General features: G+C 34.1%; 2 protein-coding genes and 1 pseudogene across 2 annotated transcripts; all 3 read right to left on the bottom strand.

The window, feature by feature from the left end:
• Window positions 1-908: 908 nt before the first annotated feature.
• Window positions 909-1,865, bottom strand: LOC130869936 (olfactory receptor 10AG1-like). Its single transcript, XM_057762446.1, has one exon. The coding sequence runs from the start codon at window positions 1,863-1,865 to the stop codon at window positions 909-911; it is 957 nt and encodes a 318-aa protein (XP_057618429.1).
• A 9,399-nt stretch (window positions 1,866-11,264) lies between these two features.
• LOC130863183 (olfactory receptor 10AG1-like) lies at window positions 11,265-12,298 on the bottom strand (annotated as a pseudogene).
• A 6,415-nt stretch (window positions 12,299-18,713) lies between these two features.
• On the bottom strand, window positions 18,714-19,694 carry LOC130870157 (olfactory receptor 10AG1-like). Its single transcript, XM_057762751.1, has one exon. The coding sequence runs from the start codon at window positions 19,692-19,694 to the stop codon at window positions 18,714-18,716; it is 981 nt and encodes a 326-aa protein (XP_057618734.1).
• Window positions 19,695-22,138: the final 2,444 nt, after the last annotated feature.

The following is a 22,138-nucleotide window of genomic DNA, read 5'->3' as shown; positions in this document are numbered from 1 at the left end:
AATGTCACAAGAAATATATTACTGTAGCCATTTTAATATCTGATGAAATAGAGTTCACATTAAACTAACCAGAACAGATATAATATATATTATATGCAATCAAAGGAAAAATCATGGAAAAAGTTATTACAACTCTAAATAAGTAGACAGCAAACACCAGGTCATTCACTTTCGTAAGAGGAACACTATTATCACTGTAATCACATATTGCTGTTCATATAGTCAGAGTGGATGTCTTCAGTTCTCCACTCTTTCCAAAAGACAGATAATTCAGAGAAAACATAAACTGGATAATGCTGGAATGAAATTCTGTAATAAATTTAGTGTATTATTTTCATGGAACTATTTCTAAAATGTGTGTGTGTGTGTGTGTGTGTGTGTATGAATTTGTTGGAATATATTACCCCAGCACCTGATTGGAAGTCCTAGGTCAAGCTGAAAGTTGGAGTACTCTTCTGCATAATGTGACTTTTATGGATAATATAAATGCCGTTATTCATGGCAGTAAGAGTCTTTACACACTAGGTCATCTTACTGACCTAATTGAAGCTAACTTTACATAGCAGTTTTAAAAATCATTGCATCTGAATGTTTAAAGATGTATATAGGATTTAAAGTAGTATATTAGAACTTGTGGTACAGTAAATAGAGTTATGTTAATTGTGTCTAATGTTTATTTGTAAAGATATTTCAGAATAAGTATAAATATGAAATTGACATGTATTTAATTTGGTAATACATACATCACTACATACATTTTCAGAGACATATTTTTCTCAATATAACAAAAACTTTTATTTTAAAATAATCATTGGTATAAAAACAGAAAAGATACATAGTTAAAGATAGATATATCTATGAACTTAATTATAGACACATACAAAGTCATATCTACAATATAAATCATATTATATTTTAGTAAATTGTTTGCATAAGAATTTTCTCAATGCTATTTTGACATCCTTGTTTCTTAGACTGTATATAATGGGATTAAACATGGGAGTCACAACAGTATAGAAAAGAGAAAGCACTTTGTCAGTTCCACCCGAATGACTAGTATTAGATCTAAAATATGTAACCATAGCTGATCCATAAAATAACATCACAACTGCAAGATGAGATGAACAGGTGGAGAAGGCTTTGGCCTGACTGGTGGCTGACGGCAACTTCAGCACTGTAGAGATGATTTTACTATAGGAAAAGGTTATTAACAGGAAAGGAACCAACACAAATATCCCAGCACCTAGGAAAACCATCATCTCATTCACAAAGATGTCCCCACAGGCCAGGTGAAGTACTGGGGGTATGTCACAGAAGAAGTGGTTGATTTGGTTGGAACCACAAAACGAAAGAGAAAAAATCTGTGATGTCTGCCCTATCTGTGCTGGAATTCCACTGATCCAGGAGCCAATCACCAGCTGAGAACACACTCTCTGGTTCATAACTAGAGGATAGTGCAGAGGTTTGCAGATGGCCATGTAACGATCATAGGCCATGACAGCCAGGAAGAAGCACTCTGCAGCCCCCAGGATAAGAGTGCTGCACATTTGTGTAGCACAGGCAATGAAAGAGATGGCTCTTCTCTGGGTCCCAAGGTTGTAGACCATTCTGGGGAGAGTAATTGATACATAGCACATCTCTAAAAAGGAAAAGTTGCCAAGGAAAAAATACATGGGTGTCTGAAGAGCAGAGTCTAGCCTTGTGATTAGCATGATGGTGCCGTTGCCCAGTAGGATAAAGAAATACATGACATTAAGCAGTCCAAACAGAAACCACTGGAGATGAGGAACATCTGAGAATCCCAGAAGAACAAATTCCATCAGGTTGGTCAGATTTCCTCCTTGTGGTTGATGTTGGTTTTTCATCTGTGAAGAAGATTCAGTCATCATGGTTGTTTCCTTTTCATTGAGGGTAAGAGGTTTCTATCCTAGTATCCAATCATCCTGATTAATTTTCATTATCTGTAATCACTGTGCACTGTAAAAGTATGGCTACTTACGAATTTTACTTTTAATTATTTAAGAACTTGTGAATTTTGTGCATTATTGTGGTAAAGATTCCTCAATATACCTTCAAATTTAATATTAGCCTCCAAAGGTCTACAGCTCAGACTACATACACTATGCCCCACACAGCAGAGACCTTGGCATCACTTAAAACTTCTTCTGCTAAATACCTCAACATTTTTTATTATCTCTAATACCATCAGTTATATATCTGACGGTGCTTCTATTAGTTTAGAGAATTGACTCAGCAGTTAAAAACACTGGCTGTTTTTACAAAAGACCCTGGTTAGACTACATGCACACAAATGGCAGCTCACAACTATAACTCCAAGTTGCAACTGTAACTCCAGTTAGAGGCTAATCTGAAATGACTGTATTCCAGCAACACACTTATGTCCTTAAAATAGAAATAAAATAAAAAAGAGATTTAAGAGAGCACAGTTATTTCTTCCTTCATGTAAATTTTATTAGATTTTTGGGAAAACTAATTCATTAATATTTTTGTAATATAATTTGAAAAACATTTACTAGAAACTTAAAATAAATTTGGTCCTGCCCTTATCCATAAATTACCTCCAACTGATAATCACTAACAAAACAAAAATTTATTTTCTCCAGTACAGTCTAATTGGTATATAAACCACTCTTTAGTGCAGGGCCCATTCACAATAGTGGATGGCCAGCACCAAACAAAGACAATGGCATTTTGGGTTTATATATTGTCTGTAATACGTTGTCATGGCATTTTTTTTTAATCCTTACAAGACCTTTGCATACATACTATCATTTCCAGTTTTGAACTTGCAGGGATTTTAATGTATGAATACATGAGCCCCTGGGTTTTTTCTTTTATTTCATTTGCTTGTTACCTTCTGTTTGCTTGTTTGTTTTGCTTGATTCTGGTATGTTTTTCAACATATTTTATTTTCATATTATTTTCTAAATGTCTGTTGTTTTCCAATAGAGAAAAATATGGATTTTGTTGGGATGGGTTCAGAGAGAGGAAACCATAATTAGAATATGTTGTATGGAAAAAGTAATTTCAATTAAAAAAGAAAATGATGGAAAATTGCAAATTTGTACACGTAAATGACTTAGCAAAATGTGTTTTAATACATGCATATCTATAGTTTATTTCTTTAACATTTTTATAATTATTGTATAATTAAAGCTTCCAAAGTACTCATTTTTAGATAGTTTCAGTAGTGCAGCATATTTTATTTATTTAGTTCAAGAATTTCATCTTATGATTTAATTTGCACATGTTTACCTCATTTTCACTTCAAAATGACAAGCAACTTATCAATAATTACTTAAACATTTGAGATATTATAATTAAAAGAAATTCCTTTCTGAATTATATTAAGTAGGGGTTATAGAAGATTTCACTCATTTAATCCTACTTAGAAACACATGTCTTATGAGGATGCTGATTGAAGTGCAATGGAGGACAGACAGGGCACTATGTGTAGAGGACACGGGTAGAGTCTGGGGTCATATGGAGCAAAGACATTGGCTGTCATGTTAAACTCTCAGGACTCTGTACACCATCACAATTTCAAAGTTCTCTACAAACCAGCTATTCAGATAAGCACTGTTTAACTTCACATTTTAAAGAAATTGAGAGATGAAAATTAGAGCACATGATAACTTTTACTAGTGTGTTGTGGCTTTCACCATAGTAAACTTTCTTCACTGGGCTTGTTTCATCTCAAACTCTTCATTTTGTTATCAGTGAGACAATACTTCTTTGAGCGTTTTAATTAGTGAGACATAGATATTGAAAAATTAAGTATCATTTATTAACACAAGTTGATTCTTCAGTTTGTTTCTCTACTTATGTAACTTGTAGATATTTCATATTAAGGTGTTACTTTTCCAATTATTCATCACACTGTTTAGTAAATAGTTAATTGGTGGCTTTTTTATTTGCTTTATTGGAAACTTTTCTTTTTTTCTTCGGGATCATAAATTTTACACATAGAGATTGAGTATTTTCATATGTGACAGAGTGGTCTTCCTTCATTGTAGCAGCTAAATTTGTACTTTTACAATCCTGAAGAGACTGTTTCCTCAGCATTCTGAGATGATCTCTGATTTACCACTTATACCTATTGATCTTTCATCTCTACAATACCATGCAATGGATTTCGTCTAGAACAAAAAAGTATATGAACATAATCATCAATATTGGACTGATTCCTAAAAAATGAGGTGTAGTTGAATTGTTTTTCCATTTTCTTCTAATGTGTAAGATATATATTGTGGTAGCATTAGATCAGAATTTATTAAGCTATCCACTGACCTAGCAATTCTAAAACTACTTAGGGTAATTTTCTGAATTACACCTCTAAATATAGGTAAAAATCTTGAGGTAGTGAAAGTACACAGGTTTCTACAAATCCTATCAATATTTGTTTTCAAATACCATGATTAATTCTATGTGTTCTAATGGATTTACTCCAAATAGATTAATTAAAATTTAGTCAATGATATTTTTTGAATCTCACCCTGTGCTTGACATTCATTCTGGGAATGAGTTTCATCTCTCTGCACTGACAAAATTTTAAAGAAACCTTTGAAATCTTTCTGAATGTGATGCAGCCATTCAAAGTTCAGAATTTCCATAAAGTTTTTAGAGTGCATTTTGTTCTGCAAAAACATTATACCACATGTAATGAATTTAAGTAATGACATTGATCTTGAAATACAGTAATTACTTTTATATTACACAATACTTATTTCCAAGAATTCATCATAATTCTTTAAAAATAATTTATCTTTGTATTTCACTAGTATAACAAATATATTACACGTGTTGTTCAACTCTAAGACTCTGATTAAAATATGATTAAGACTGATTAAAGGAATATTCCACTTCCTTCTTAAATTGATAAAATATGCTCCTTCAATGTGAAGTTTTCTATAAAATTATCTATGCTTCACAAAATTATCATAGCTGAATATTTCTCTAATTCAAAGCAGTCAACATCTGTGTTTACTGTTAACAATTACTGTACAAATTATATTTATTAACTAAAACATACATTAACAATTAAATAAATTTGTTTTTTAAAATAAGTTAAGTGAAAGTTTTAAATACATTAATATTGAACTGTAATGGACGTATAATATAAGTCATATTTACCTTTTTAATGCAGACTAATTTTTAGTTTTTTATCACCATGATTTAGATGTCTAATTTATTTTAAATGGAACCACTTGTATCATGAAAGCTTTGTCATCTTCTGCTATGGTATTTTGTTTCTGAATATAATAAAGTTCTCTTCAAACAAATGCAGCTCTGTCTTCCACCAGAAATAGGTGCACATACCTAAATTTCTGTCAGTAAATCTCTGTGCACATACCTATATTTCTGTTAGTTAATCTCTTTAATGCTCCCTTCTTCGACATTTTATTTCTGCTAGATAATGTTTACTCTACTTTAACATGTAAATTGGGTCCCCAGTGGAATTTAAGGCACAGTGTATTTTATTTCCTAGACATGGACAGTTGCTGAGCAACACTGTGATAGACAGTGACACACTGACGGTAATTACCTAATTTGGAAAAACTTTTAGCTGTGATGTTCTCTATTATGAAGACACTATGTATAACCTTGGTTCATAGTAGACTGAGCCTGAGAGCATGTAGTTTTCTGCAGTCTGTCTACAATAATGGGTTCTGTCTCCTGTATTCACGGGATAGACTGTGTTATGGTTTTAACAAACAAAATAATCTTTATTTAGGATGAAATGAGAACCTGGAGTAAGCTAAGCTGCAGTAATGAAAAATCCATGAAGAAAAAAATCTGTGTATTCCAAACTTCAAGCCTTAGAGTAACAATCGCTTCTAACATTATGCATCTTAATAATCTTCATGAATGAGGAAAATAATATTGTTAAAATATGGTGTAAGAAAAATAAAAATAATTTTGAAAAGCATCTTCAGTGAAGTTTTACGTGTCTACATATGACGTCTTCATATTGTTCATTAAATAGTGACTTTTAACAATTTTGGAGATCATAAACATGAGGCAATACTACCTGTGAATTCATATTTCATCAGACATGTTCTGCATGGTGTGCTCTTGAAAAATTTTCCCTTCCTCTTCTGTGTAGGTCTCTGATCCCAGGAAGGAAGGATTTCCTGAAGACATCAATTTAGGACTGAGTGTTACAAAATTTCTTATTCTCTGTGCATTGTCCACTTGTGGGTGTCTGTGCTAGTTATCATCTACTGTGAGAGGAAGCTTCTCAGAAGATGTGTGAGCAAGGGACCGGTCGATTTGTATAGCAGAATGTCATAAGGGGTCATTTTATTTCTATGTTCCATTACCAGAGTCAAAATGTATTCAGTTTTCTCCTAGGCCCATGGTTTATCTACTCTCAGGCTTTTGTTAACCTTAGCTGTGCCAACCATGGGTCCAACTGATTGGGTGAGTTTTAAACCCAACCTAGAGTGGTTTGTACTCTGACATTTGAGTCACTATTGCATCAGAATAGCTTGCTGGTCACCATTACAGATCAGAGGTTTTGTAGATACAACCATGGTTATCTTTCTCCTCTAATAGTGTGTCTTCCCATACCATGAACGTTAGTCAGAATGGAGAAGCTTCCATTTAGGCACCAGCTCAACTATTTAGTGTTCCATAATATAAATGTTCCATTAGCAATAAGACCTTACAATCAGTGTGTGTAATCAACAATATCATTAGTTGAAGATTTCTTTAAGTATTTCTCAGACATTTGTGTTTTATCTTTTGAGAACTTTCTGCATAGTTCTGAACCTCATTTTTAATTGGGCTATTGTTTTTCCGAATGTGGTATTTTTTAATTATTAATAAAAATTTTCTATACTTACCCTTTCTGGATGTGTATTTGGTAAAATTTCCTCCTATTCTCTAGCCTACTAATTCTGATAGATGGTGTTCTTTGCAATACTGAAGCTTTGCAGTTTCAAGTTGTGAAGGTTCTTAGTTGTTCTAGTACCTATGCTATTGCTGTCTTGTTCAGAATTTTTTTCCTTTACTAGTTATTTCAAGCCTCTATACACATTTCCTTTTCTATCATATTTAGGGTCTGTGATATTCTGAGATTTATTTGAGGGAACACTTCTTCAGCTAAATAACATTACAATTCCTATACAGAATTCAGCTGTCACTGTCAAAAGACATAATCTGTGCCCAACATTGATGAAAAAGAAAAACCTATTTGTGTCACAGTCAGAGAAAAGAATGAGACATATTTTTCAATTCTAGAGTTTACTACCATTTGAATAAAAATGAGAATAATAAAACAACAACAGCAAAACAAGTGAAAAAGAAAAGAGTAAAACTTAAGAGTCTGGAGAAATTAGTTTACATTAGCTAAATAAATGATGATGTTATTTCTAATCATTATTAGTATGATCTCACAGACAATTCTCATGGAATATAAGAGTTTGAAAATGCAACAGAATTAGAAAAGAATAAGTATAGTTTTGAAATGCTATTTATATCTCTTTGCTTTTATTTGTTGTTTTTATTTTCCTTTTTGGTCTTTGTTATTATTAAACACAACCATTTATCCTGTATTACTTATTTTCCCCCTTGTATTTCTAAATTGTACTAATTATACCTGTTTAATTAATGTATAATATTTTTATCTTCAGCCAATTATGAACATTGGTAAAACTCAGGAATGTTTATGAGTTAATATCTGATAAAAATCTAAGAATACTAAAGGAATATACATTCAGCTTGAATTTGTATACAATCAAATGGATATAAATAGGCACTTTAATTTTGGCCTTTTTAAAAGTCTTTCATTTTACATTTTTATAAACATAACCTTCATATAAAACTGCTTCCATTTATTTTTATTTTCTGATCATATGTCTATGATCGCATGTTTTAAATGTTTACATGTGTTATTTTTTATTTGAAATGCAGAGATTCTGGTGTATGTGAAGATGAATGTTTACACCTGGGTGGGAGCAGAGGTTTCTTGCTTTTTGTGACATGGTCTTCTACGGATACTTGTATTCAGTAATTAAGACATACTACTGGGCTAGCAAGTCCAGCAACTTTCAAGACTCTGGCTCCTCAGCTTTATAAAACAAGCTTGTGACAATATATTAGAATTAAAGAAGCTGGTCTCCTGGATACAAAATGAAATTTCCATGCTTATACAGTAAACACATCATAGCTGATGTCTGTGTCATAACATTTTGAACATTTTATTCCTTTGTTTTGTAGTTTTAATTTAAATTTTGAGGTTAAAATTTCAACACTGTTCACTTTCCCTCCAAAGCCTCCCATAAAATTCTTGATGCTCCAAATTCATGATCTCTTTACCACTAATTTTTATTGCATTTATATATGTATATGCGTTTATCTTTGTACACACACATGCACACATATATGTATACATTATGTATGTATGCATATATGTATTTATTCCTAAATATGTGCTGCTCAGTATGTATAATGTTACTGGTACATGTTTTCAGGGTTGCCTGGCACAAGTGATATGCTCTTTCCTGGAAATTACCACCTCTCCTCTCCAAGCTTTTCTCAGCTACTAGCATCATAGTGACACCTCATGAGCTATACCCTGTCCACTTAAGCATGTTCCTTGATATTGTCCTCAGCTCATTTTAGTCTAGTGATGTTTGTTAGACTCTATGAATATGGCTTCTGATGTGACTAGGATAAACAATCTTATAGCAAACTCTCTAATCCTCTGGCTTTTACAATCTTTTTTTTTTTTTAACCACCTCTTATTCAGTATTCCATGAGCATTAAATATTTAGTTGTTTTGTAGATGTATCCATTGGGACTGGGCTCCCCAAATCTGCATTTTGATTAATTGTGTTTTCTCATAGCACTCTTTCACTGTTTCAAAGAGGTGTTTCCTTGAACATTGAAGTCTACAATTGTCCATGGGTATAAGGACAAATGTTTATAGTGTGAGTTCCAATTTTATGTCTGATGGCTCCAGAGACAAGAATAGAGCATCAGATCCACTCTATCTAGAGTAAAAGATGTTTGAGGGCTCCCTGTGTTTTCTATTTCCTCTGCAAGAGCAACAAATGCCCTTACACTGAACCATCTCTTCAACCCCTAAAGATATTTGTACATATAAATAAAACCTCACATTTCTAGAAAATAATTACACTTTCAAAAAGGATAAAGTTTCATCTTTCAGAAATAGGGATATTGATCTATAATTTTTAATAAGAGTTTACCTCAACTTAAATAGCTTTTTCTAAGAAATTTGTATAATTCTCCTCCTAATGTTTTTCTAAACATATTTCCATACTTTTATTCTTACTTTTGCAAATGTTTGGTATGACTATAGTAAAAATAATGCCAAGATTGTCTCAAAATTTATGTCCCTTCAGTAGTCACACCTTCTACTAATGTTACAACCAAGGAGGAAGAAAGACATTGCTTCAATTTATATACAAGATGTAATTAAGATTTAGCACATTTTCACTTGTTTTCTGTAGAGGTAATTCTTCATCAGTTTTATACATGCATATGATTAGTGCAGGTTACATTTTGTGTATAATGATTTTAGATACAGATCATGTGTATAATGAGTTCTGTATGCTCCCTTTTACCTCCTCCCCCTCTCTGTCTGTCTGTCTGTCTGTCTCTGTCTTTCTCTCTGTCCCATCCTCTCTCTCTCTCTCTCTCTGAGTCCTATCAATTCTGCTTCCTATCTTTTCTTTTCTCAGAATAATGACTTTTAGTTTAATTTTATATCTCAGTTACAACCAAGGCTCTCTGTGTTGTCATATATCAGGATTATCTATTGGAAAGTTGCCATGTGATTGGTGAATAAATGACTAAATAAAATGGCCCACTCACCTGAAATCTATAAATAACAGACAAGTCATTAGTGAGAATTCGTTTCTGTTGAGCTACTCCTGCACCCATGCTCGACCTATTAGACTCCTACTACATTAGCTACTTTCAATCGGTCAGTGTACAAATAAAGAAAGAAAAACTAAACAGAGAATCAAAGAAGAAAGCATATGAAAGTCAAACTAAATTCATCTCAGAATAAGACAAATGCCTCTACTCATAGATCACAGTCATCAAAAGAGCTGCTCAGGCAATCTGAGCAGAGTATTTAGCTAACATTTATAAAAGAAGGTGTTGATAACAGACATGTGCTACTGACCATCTGTTGTAATAGGAGCGGCGGGGCTGCGTCCCCGGCACCCAGCCGCCCACATGGCTAGCTTATGCCCGGAAATAATTACATGGAAACTGTATTCTTTTAAACACTGCCTGGCCCATTAGTTCCGGCCTCTTATTGGCTAGCTCTTACATATTGATCTAACCCATTTCTAATATTCTGTGTAGTACCACGAGCTGGCTTACCAGGAAAGATCTTAACCTGCGTCTGTCTGGAGTGGGAGAATCATGGCGACTCTTGACTCGGCTTCTTTCTCCCAGCATTCTGTCTGTTTACTCCACCCACCTAAGGGTTGGCCTATAAATGGGCCAAGGCAGTTTCTTTATTAAATGAAAGTAATTCCTCCATCAACCATTGTTTTTTTTTTTTTTTTTGGTTTTTTCGAGACAGGGTTTCTCTGTGGCTTTGGAGCCTGTCCTGGAACTAGCTCTGTAGACCAGGCTGGTCTCGAACTCACAGAGATCCGCCTGCCTCTGCCTCCCAAGTGCTGGGATTAAAGGCGTGCGCCACCATCGCCCGGCTCATCAACCATTGTTGAAATAAGAGTGGCGGGGCTGTGTTCCGCCACCCGGCTGCCCGCACAACTAGCTTATTCCCTGAAATAATTACACGGAAACTGTATTCTTTTAATCACTGCCTGGCCCATTAGTTCCAGCCTCTTATTGGCTAGCTCTTACATATTGATCTAACCCATTTCTAATATTCCATGTAGCACCATGAGCTGGCTTACCAGGGAAGATCTTAACCTGCGTCTGTCTGGAGAGGGAGAATCATGGCGACTCCTTACTCGGCTTCTTTCTCCCAGCATTCTGTCTGTTTACTCCACCCACCTAAGGGCTGGCCTATAAATGGGCCAAGGCAGTTTCTTTATTAAATGAAAGTAACTCCTCCATCAAACCATCTGTAATCTGAAAAGATGGAAGTCCTGTAATCAAGTATGAAATTAAGAATGCATGACAATATTAGGGTGTTTAACAAAAATTTAATAGTATTAAAAAACATCAGAATAAAAATACATTTTTTTCTGTTAGTATAATGAATACATATGTACTTAAAAGCCTTCGTCTCACGCTAGTAACTTACTGAGTAGTTTTCTCAAAACCATCATAATGTCTTTGTTCCTCAGAGTGTATATAATGGGATTCAGAGTTGGGATCAAAATGGTGTAGAAAAGAGACAACAGTTTTCCAATTCTTTCTGATTGTGTTGGCTTGGGCTGTAGGTACGTGATGCCAGCAGTTCCATAGAACAGGACTACAACTGTCAGGTGAGAGGAGCAGGTAGAGAACACTTTGGCCCTTCCTTTACCTGAGGACAGTTTCAGAATGCTGAAGATAATTTTGCAATAGGAAACAAGGATCAGCATAAAGGGAACCATGACAAACACCATTGCAACTATGTACACTGCTATCTCATTCACAAATGTGTCTCCACAAGCTAGCTTGAGGGCAGGTGGGATGTCACAGATAAAATGATTGATTCTCTTAGATCCGCAAAAGGGTAGTGAAAATATCTGGTAAGTTTGTCCAATCACAACTGGAATGATGCTGATCCAGCAGGCAGCAACTAGCTGTGTACAGATCCTGTGGCTCATGACCAGGGAATAGCAGAGGGTTGCAAATGGCCACATAGCGGTCATAGGCCATGGCTGTCAGGAGAAGGCACTCTGTGCCTCCCAGCATTAGAATGAAACACATTTGTGTGGCACAGGCAAATATAGAGATATTTCCTTGTACAAAGGTCCATGAGCATCCCGGGGATGGTGACTGTTACATAACAGATTTCTACGAAAGAAAAATTGCTTAGGAAAAAATACATAGGGGTCTGCAGAGCAGAGTCAATTCTTGTTATTAGCATTATAGTGCTGTTGCACATCAGAATAGTCAAATACATGAGCAAAAATATCCCAAACAGAATCCACTGGAGATGGGGGACATCAGAAAACCCAAGTAGGACAAATTTGATTAGAGAAGAGGCATTCGACTTTTCTGTTGTAAACTTCTGTTCATCTGAAGACAATAAATCAGAGGTGGCAATTAATTCATACCTGACATTACATTGACCTGTTACTTTGTTTGAATTACTAACAATAATATACATAAATTGTATCATTCATTAGTTTAGAGTGCTTCAAATGACAATTGAAAATTATAAAACCAATAAATAAAATAGTTAAAACTAATATAATTGAAATAATAAGATCTGTTCTTCTTTATTAAATTTGACTGTACTAACACAAAGATATTGAGTAGTGGCCATTATAATTTCAAAGACATTTTATTAGTATATGCCTTTTGTGGGGGACATTGTCTGCTCAAGTGATATAACATATATATACATATATATTACAAGGAAACAGATACACATTTGAAGTAAAAGAGAGAGCCCACCTAACTCTGTGATGGTCAAGAAAAAATAAAGATAGAAGCTTGAAATAAAAGGTTTGACAAAATAATTAACGAAGACTTACATATGTGTGTATAACTGTATATAGACTTTGCATGTAATTTTAGAAAAATATAAAATAATGTAATTTTTTGAGGATTCATAAAGCATCCTTGGTTTTATTTGTCTCTCATTGCTCTGTCAAAGTTTTATTTTTTTGTTATCAAGATGGGAAATGGGTGTGTATTCATTGGTGTTATTATATTCTCGGTTTTATTATTTTTTAAAATTATACTTTCCTTTGAACACCTCCTTTGAATTTTATTTTAAATAATTAGAACTATTCTCATTAATAAATACACTTTATTTATAGCATTTTCCTATTCTTTTCAGGTTCTTTGTAAGGGTTTCATTTAATAATGGTTACTTATTTTCAAGTACAGTATTTATTCTCTATTCTCACATTATAATATTTTCCTTTTAAGGCATAGCTTTGTAAAAGAGCAAATGTAGTATTTGCTAAGAGTCTTCAAGTGACCAAACATGAAAAGAAGCCTTAAAAGCAAAAGTAAACAGAAATTCTTATATTACGTCATATGACCATCATCTAATGCAAAGAAGTCAGCACTGTTTTATGATCCATTTACACTTTCTTTTTATTTCCTGTTTGAGCAACAAGGCTGTTCTTTATCTTTTCATAACTATCTAGAGTTCATAGCTCCCAGATCAATATAGTGAAGTTTTTGATTATGAGATTAGTGTATTTGGGTTCATACAGTCTCTCCTATTTTGTAATCCATTAGTACAAGTTTTCAAATTTGTCTCATTTCCATTTATAATGTAAGTATTCATTACTTTAAACATCTATTATATATTGATATTATAAGTAATACAGCTGAAAAGTCGGTGATTAGTAAAATAAGTCATGCATTTTAACTAAAGTGCACACAACTATTTATTTTTCTCTTTTATTAATTTATAGTTATCCTAAAGTTATCAATAAGCAACAATATTGCAACTTATCTTTGGATATTTGCATGAAGTGCCCAAGTACCTTTAGGTGATTTATAACCCCTTAAACAGTTTTATTTCAGGAAGTCACACCAATTTTTCAAGGTGTAGTTTGCTTACTTTGAACACCAATGCTTCTTAAATAGGAATACCGACATTTGCCCTGGGGATAAGCTTTCCCTGAGTACCAGTTTACCATCAATAAACCTTTCATTAGGCATAAACTCTGTTTGCTTTTCACAGCTTTTTTTTCTTGCATAGACAAGTCCCTATCGTTCACACTCGTCATCATTAATTTAGCAAATTCATAGGGTTGTGTGTGTGTGTGTGTATTTGTGTGTGTGTATTTGTGCGTTTTAGAGAGAGACAGACGGAGGGACTGACAGACAGACAGAGACAGAGGAAAGAAAGAATACTATGCAACCTATGTCGATTTATGTGTGATAGAGTGTGTGTGTGTGTGTGTGTGTGTGTGTGTGTGTGTGTGTGTATTTGGGCATTTTAGAGAGAGACAGACGGGGAACTGACAGACAGAGGAGAGAAAGAATACTATACATCCTGTGTCGATTTATGTGTGATAGAGTGTTTGTGTGTCTGTATGTGTGTGTGTGTGTGTGTTTGTGTGTGATGTTTGCGGGTATAAGTGTACACCAATCCGTGCCCACATATAGACATGTTTGCTTGTGTGTATGTGAGGGAGAAAGCAGAAAAACATGTGTATGTTCCTATCTATGCTTGAAAAGTCACTGTTTAGACTATTTAGGGAAACCCATAATGAATCTAGAGAAACTATATCTTTTTCTTTGTTTTTGTTGTATATCAATTATTTTTATTTATTTATTTGAAAATATCCTACATAAGTACAGTTATTTTTGATGATATCTACTCACATATTCTCCCTTCTAACTCTTTCCAGTCCCTTTCATACAAGAGAAGTCTCCACACAATTCTGTGTCCTCCTATAGGGTTCATGCTTACATATGTTGTTCACTTCTTACTCTCAGTTATAGTGCATTTGGAAAAGTGCATCCTTACATTCTCCCTTGATATTATTCATTTAATAATATTTTGAACAGTCACATTATATGCCAGATTTATTTGCACATGTATAGTAATTAGAAACAGATACTACAAATTTCAAATAAATATATAAAATAACAAATATAACAATCATATGGTGCACTTGTGTGTTATCTTGCTTTCATATTCATGTTTATGTGAGCTTTCTATTTTATGTTACTTCCATACAATACTCCATTTAAGAAAAATTCCTGAAAACAAACATATTGATATGTTTCAGTTAAAGCTAACAGCAAATACTATATCACAAATTTAAAAACAAAGTTATGAACTTCTTTTACCACTACTACTACCCAGGAGAAATTAACTTTGTTAAAGGAGGCCGCTTGGCTGATTGTTCATTTCCCAGCTGCCCAGACCCCCGAAATAATCACTCAGAAACTGTATTAATTAAATCACTTCTTGGCCCATTAGCTCTAGCTTCTTATTGACTAACTCTTACAAATTAATTTAATCCATTTCTATTAATCTGTGCATCACCACATGGCTGGGATTTACCGGATAAAGTTCCGACATCCATCTCCAGCATGGCTACATGGCTTCTCTCTGCCTCTGTCCTTCTTTCTAACAACATTCAGTTTCTTCCCCTGCCTACCTAAGTGCTGCTCTGCTGTAGGTCCAAAGTGGTTTCTTTATTCATTAATGGTAATCACAACATACAGAGGGGACTCCCACATTGCCTCCTCTTTTCTGTTTAAATAAAACAGTTTTTGACTTTAACATAGTAAAATTTATCATACAATTCTTACACTTGCTTAGTTAGAGTTACATGATAATTTTTTATATTACTTAAAGCTATTGTGAAAATTATTGTTTCCCTGGTTTCTCTCTGTTTCCATTTGTCATTATATATAGGAGGGCTACAAATTTTTGTGAGTTAATTTTTTATTCAGCTACTTTGCTAAATAAAAGTGTTCATCTTCTGGTGGTGTTCCCCAGTGGAAATTTTAGGATCACTGATGTATACTATCCTATTATCTGTTGTTTAAATTGCATACCTGATCTTGATTTAAGTTAAATAAATGGTAAGTATTGAGACAATTATCCATTTATTTTAGATTTTCTAATTTGATGAAATACAAATATTTAAAACATTTCCTTATGATTCTCTGGAATTATTTGGTGTCTGTTATTATATCTATCTTTTCATTTCTGATTTTATTAATTTGAATATTCTTTTTTTGTCTTATGGTAATTTGGATAAGGGCTTGTCTATACTGTTGATTTTATCAAAGAACAAACTCTTTATTTCATTGTTTCTTAATGTTCACTCTGTTTCTTATTAATTGATCATAGTTCTGAATTTGGTTATCTCTTGCCCTCTACTCATTTTGAGTGTGGTTTCTTCTTTTTCTTCTAAAGCTTCCAGAAGTGCTATTAAATTGCTAGTATGACTTCTCTTCAACTATTTAATAGTGATGGTTCATTTTATGAACTTTCCTGTTAGAATGATTATCATGAGGCCTATATTTTTGGGTGTGTACTGTATTCATTTTCATTAAATTCTGGAAAGTTTACAGAACAGATTTTTCATTTATTACAGAGTTCAGTTTCAATGAGTCTATAAGTTTTCTCTTGTCCACATGTAGCTGTAATCATGGCTGTCTGTTAAAATGCAGGGAACTATTTCAATTTGGATTTAATTGTTCAGACTTATTCTGTGTTCAAGTATGGGCTAATTACAGAGAAACTTCAATGGTATGCAGGTAAGAAGGTATATTCTTCTGTGTTAGAGTAAAAGGTTCTGTAAATATCTTTTAGACCCATTTGGGTTATAACACTAGTTAGCTCTAGAATTTCCTTAGTTATTTTCTGGATAGCTTGATAAGAAAGTGTTCCACTATCAGGGTGTGTGCGTCAATGTGTGGATAAAGCTGAAGCAGCGATGATTTGTTTTGTTTTTTACAAACATAGGTGACCTTTTGTTTGAAGGGAAAGATACTAAGAATGAAATAATATTTTGGTAGAATTTTTTTCTGATATATATGCAGTTTCTTTACCTATAGTTTAGTTTGATATCAACTTGTTTGTTTTGAACCCCCACAAAGACAAATTATTGCAGCACCAAATGGTGTTGGGAATCTGATCTTCCACCAAAACTTTGTTGACTTACCAGGGCCTACACTATAGGAGAAAAATGACTCTTTCTTTCCCAGAAGCTAACGTAACTTACATTTTTTGTGTTTTCCTTGTTTGTATTTTGTCTGTTTGGTCTTGCACAGGCTCTGGGTATTCAGTCACAACCACTGTGTCTGCCTCTCCACCTGCCACTCTTCCACAATGAATTTCAGTTTTGCTGTTTCGGAAATTATGAATTCATACTAATATCACAAACTCTGCTTATATAAACATATTTATTTACATGTTTTAGTTTGAAATGGAATTTCAATTAGTAAATTGTTTGGATTCAGCTTTTGTTTTAGGATTTTTTCATTGGAGGATGGGGTATTATAGCTGAGCTAGAAAATTCTGAGGCATCTAGAAGAGTCCAGAGAAGAAAGGATATGGCTAGGGCTACCCATGAGAGAAGCAAGAATAACCTTCTTTTGGTTTTCTAAGGCTATAGTTCAAAATATTTCTATACTAAAAACTTTCTGATTCAAATATGCATTAACTAATTTTTGTTCCACTTCCATAATGTATTATCACTATATTATAAAGTGCAATTTATTTTAAGTCCCTCTAATCTAATTATGCAAGTAGTATTTCCTTATGGTATATTGAATATCAGCAATGTACTGTATACATTTAGATCTTTCTGAATCCTTTCTAATACTCCTATATGCATTTCCATAATATATGATTATACACAATAGAATCAAATAAAACATCTGGACATACTATAATAAGCTTTGAGTCAACATTTCTTCTGTGTTAGCACATGATCTTTAGAAATTCTGTTTCAATAATATGTATAAAGCAAAAATATTTGGGTTCAAGGAGAACTGCTAAATTATAGTGAACTTATATATCTATCTTTTATTTATTTAACTTTTGAGACAATATTTCCTTTATATCAGACTGGCCACCAACTCACAATGTAGTTTCAAGCCTGTTTTTGACTTTTTGATCCTTCTGTCTTAATTTTCTTGGAAATGAAGTGGTAACATTGCACACGCTATACTATAGATATACTATATATGTATCATCATGTTACACCTTTTTTTTGACAAGTTTATCCAAATTAATACGAATAGTCTACCAAAAGGGAAGTTTTATTAGAAGAACAACCCTTTTATACTATTTTGGAATTGTTATTATATTTTTAAGTGTGCAAAGAACTAGGTGTTTCCACATTGGGCCCTTGATATATGTCACAGTTGTTTCTCCCTATTATAACTCTACTCCTTGATTTAAAACTTTGTATTTTATATAACATGGTGATTCTCACCACAATAAATTTACCAATTTTAATTTCCTTCATGAGCGCATTGTCTTTTATTGGCTATTTTTATTACATAATAATTTGAGAAGTAAATTGCAACCGAATAATATGCACAGCATAAATGTATACATGAAAATCATTTTACATAAATATTTGAGAATTTTCTACAATGTGTTTTGATCACATTCATACTTAACCAGTCCCCTAATGTCCCCAATATCTATATCTTTTTATTTTATATATTTTATATCTATATATTTTGTTCCCAACTTAGTAATCTTTATTGTGTTTTTTCCATGCAGTCAAATTTGTGTTCCTGGGTAAAGAATCATTCACTGTAGCCTAAATAGAACCACCAGAGGTCAATACATCCCTAAAAAACCTGATTTTTCTCACTCCAAGAACATAGAAACTGCAAAAATTTTTCTCAGGCATTGAAGTTCATTATCCCTTACCAAATTTGTTAAAATGTTGACTTCTGAAATTAAAAATTGTTTTAATTTCTGGATTTCTGTGGGCCCCCTTAATTAAAGTCCACCAAAAAAGTTCACTACACATGAGATACAACATTAACTATTATAATTATGTATTGCAGAAATAAAGTTAATATGTCTACTGCGGTATAAAACATATAAAGAAACCATTTCTATAATTTTAAGAGTTCCCATATGTTGATAACTTAGTTTGTACTTTTCTCAGTGCTACCATGATATCCTTATTTCTCAATGTATATATGATGGGATTCAACAGTGGGATCAAAATGGTATAAAACAGAGACAGCAGCTTCCCCATGCTTTCTGATCGACTTGATATTGGTTGAGCATATGTTATCATAGCTGTTCCATAGAATAAAACCACAACTATCAGATGAGATGAGCAGGTGGAGAAGGCTTTAGACCTTCCTCCAGCTGATGAAAGATTTAGAATATTACAGATAATCTTGCCATAGGAGACAAGGATCAAGAGAAATGGAACCATGATAAACACCACCGAAGCAACATAGATTGCTAAATTATTCACAAATGTGTCTCCACAAGCAAGCTTAAGTATAGGGGGGATGTCACAAAAATAGTGATTAATTTTGTTAGATCCACAATAAGGCAAAGAGAAAATTTGATAAGTTTGCCCAGTTACAACTGGAATGATAGTGATCCAGCAAGTGGCCACAAGCTGCACACAGACCTTATTGTTCATGACCAAGGGGTAGTGCAGAGGATTGCAAATGGCCACATAACGGTCATAGGCCATGACTGTCAGCAGGAGGCACTCCATTCCTCCAAACATGATGACAAGACAGAGTTGTACAGCACAGGAAAGCAATGAAATAGTGCCTTTTTGTGTACAAAGATCCATGAGCATCCTCGGGATGGTGACTGTTACATAACAGATTTCCACAAAAGAAAAGTTGTTAAGAAAAAAGTACATAGGGGTCTGCAGAGCAGGGTCAGTTCTTGTTATTAGCATTATAGTGCTGTTGCACATCAGAATAGTCAAATACATGAGCAAAAATATCCCAAAAAGCATCCACTGGAGATGGGGGACATCCGAAAATCCTAAGAGAATAAATTCTGTAATTGTAATATTTGGAATTTCTGTTTTACTTTGCTCTTTGTCTGCAGATAAAACAATTTCCATATGTTCCAAGCATTTGCTTTGTCAAGTCCACAAGTTTCTTATGTTGGCTTAATGAGATAAATAAATATTTTTATATTTTCTTTTACACAGACATTTACCACCATTTTATTAACTACAGCATGTGATTTTTAATATCAAAACAGAACTGGTATATGGTTAAAATAAAACCATGACATCAATTTATTTTATTATATTCAGCTATGTTTCAGCAGGTTTTGAGATGCAAACATTACAAATATTGGCACACTGTACAGAAATTATATCTTTGTACTTTATTCTTAAAAATGAGATATTACTGCAAACCTTTTCTGGTTTTGTGTTTGCATATTGCCTTTCCTTCATTTTTTCAGTACAAATTCTTTAAATCCATAGATTTTATTTGAAGCTTTTCCTTAATTCTTATTCTAAAGAAGTATTAAGCCTTTTATTGTGAAATTATGTTGTCATGCTGTGTGTGAAGAAAGATGGAGTCATGGATATATGCTTGCAGCTTTCAACTTTCTGCTTGCCACCTTGAAGAGCAGAGTTCACATCTCCAGAAACCCAAGGTAATTCTTCGTGTTTGTGAAAGCCAGAGTATGATTCTACCAGAGAGTGGGGTGTCCCGCTGGGTGGGTCTGCTATATGCAGTCCCAGCCTGGGCTTGAGAGTTCTGCTGAGGTCCCATTAACGAAGAGGGTTTGAAGGCTGATTGAGATTTGTAGCTTGCATGGTGTGATCTATAAGGTGGGGGTTTTGGAGTAGCCTACCTGTAAGAAGCTTTCTAGAAAAGCTTTGGCAGGTGGGGGAGGAGTGTGGGGATTTGCCCTGGTTTCAAGGGCCTAGAGAATGGGGTGTTCAGCTGGGTGCCTTCCCTCTCATTAGGATGTTCTCCATGCCTCCAGGCAAAATGACAAAGCAGAGTTGTACAGTACAGGAAATCAATAGGTACCTGATCACTCACGTCTTGGTCGGCTATGGCTATGTGCAGTCGCAGCCAGACCATGATGGGGATACCCACTGAAATAGCTTACCTGAGCTAATGAGAGCCCACCACCTCAGGTCTGACAGCAAGCAAACCAGCACAGGACAAAACTAGGCCCTCTGAACGTGGGTGGCAGTTGTGTGACTGGGGCAGACTGTGGGGCCACTGAAGTGGGACCAGGATTTATTCTTACTGCTTGGACTGCGATGGCTAAGACCACTCTTTCGTTCCCAACCACCCAGACCCAAAATAATTATACAGATACTGTGTAAATTAAAATACTGCTTGACCAATAGTTTGGGAATATTCCTGGCTAACTCTTATATCTTAAATTAACCCATCTCTATTAATCTGTGTATCACCACAAGCTGTGGCCTACCAGCAAGGTTCCAATGTCTGTCTCCTCCAGCAGCTACATGGTTTCTCCCCAATTCTGCTTTCTTTCACCCAGCATTCAGTTTAGCTTTCCCACCTAGCTCTATTCAGCCCTGTCATTGGCCTAAGCATCTTCTTTACTCATTAACCAATAAAAGCAACACATGTATAAAAGGACTTTCCACATCAGTACTAGATCTTGGAACCCATTTTCTTTGGAGGGATACCTTGCTCAGCCTAGATACAGTAGGGAGGGACTTGGTCCATCCTCAAAATAACATGCTAGACCTTGTTTACTCCACATGGGAAGCTTTGCCCTCTTTGAGGAGTGGATGGATGTGCAAAGGGGGAAAGTGGAGGGAAAAGGAGGAGTGGAGGCTGTGGGAACTGGGATTAGCATTAAAATGAGAAAAGATATATTTTTAAAAAACATAAAATTTAAAAATCACAAAAATATTAAAGACAAAGATGGAATCTACAGCAAGCTGATATCTAGACTAGCCAACTCACAGTGCTGGGATCATTCCTGAGAACATAATTCAGTTAAGTAGAAGAACAACTGGGAAGTATTCCTTACATCAAAACCTGACCTCTACAAGTCTGCACAACCAGAGATATGGGGAAAAACAAGCAACTGAAACAAAAACAAAAAAGCCAAAAAAAGACAAACACATTAAAGATGAGAAATGAAAAATAAAACCCACCAAAGTCAATTTTCTTAAAGCAAAACATTTCTAATAAGAAATAAGAGTTGTGTTATTATATTCTCTGCATAATCCATCACTGATATAATTATGATAAACATGAACACTAGGTAGTTCTTCTCTAATATTTCAATTTCAAACTACTTTCATAGTACATTTTTAATGCCAGATTTTCCTGTTAGTTTATTCATTTGTAACACATGTGTGTTTGGTCTAGTTTCTTTTATTAGTATTTGTGGTAAAACCTGATCTCTCACCATACCCAGTTCATTAACTCTCTTGGCTAATATGCAACATACATGGATGTAAGAAGACTAACTGACAAAATAAAGCAAAACTCTCATATTAATTATCTGTTTTGCTGCATAATTGAAAGAAATCAAGAAATCTCATGACACTTC

This window comes from Chionomys nivalis, chromosome 2, assembly GCF_950005125.1.
Source record: "Chionomys nivalis chromosome 2, mChiNiv1.1, whole genome shotgun sequence".
Lineage (NCBI taxonomy): Eukaryota > Metazoa > Chordata > Mammalia > Rodentia > Cricetidae > Chionomys > Chionomys nivalis.
Note: the sequence above shows the minus strand (reverse complement) of the source record. Positions and strands in the feature narration are given on the sequence as shown.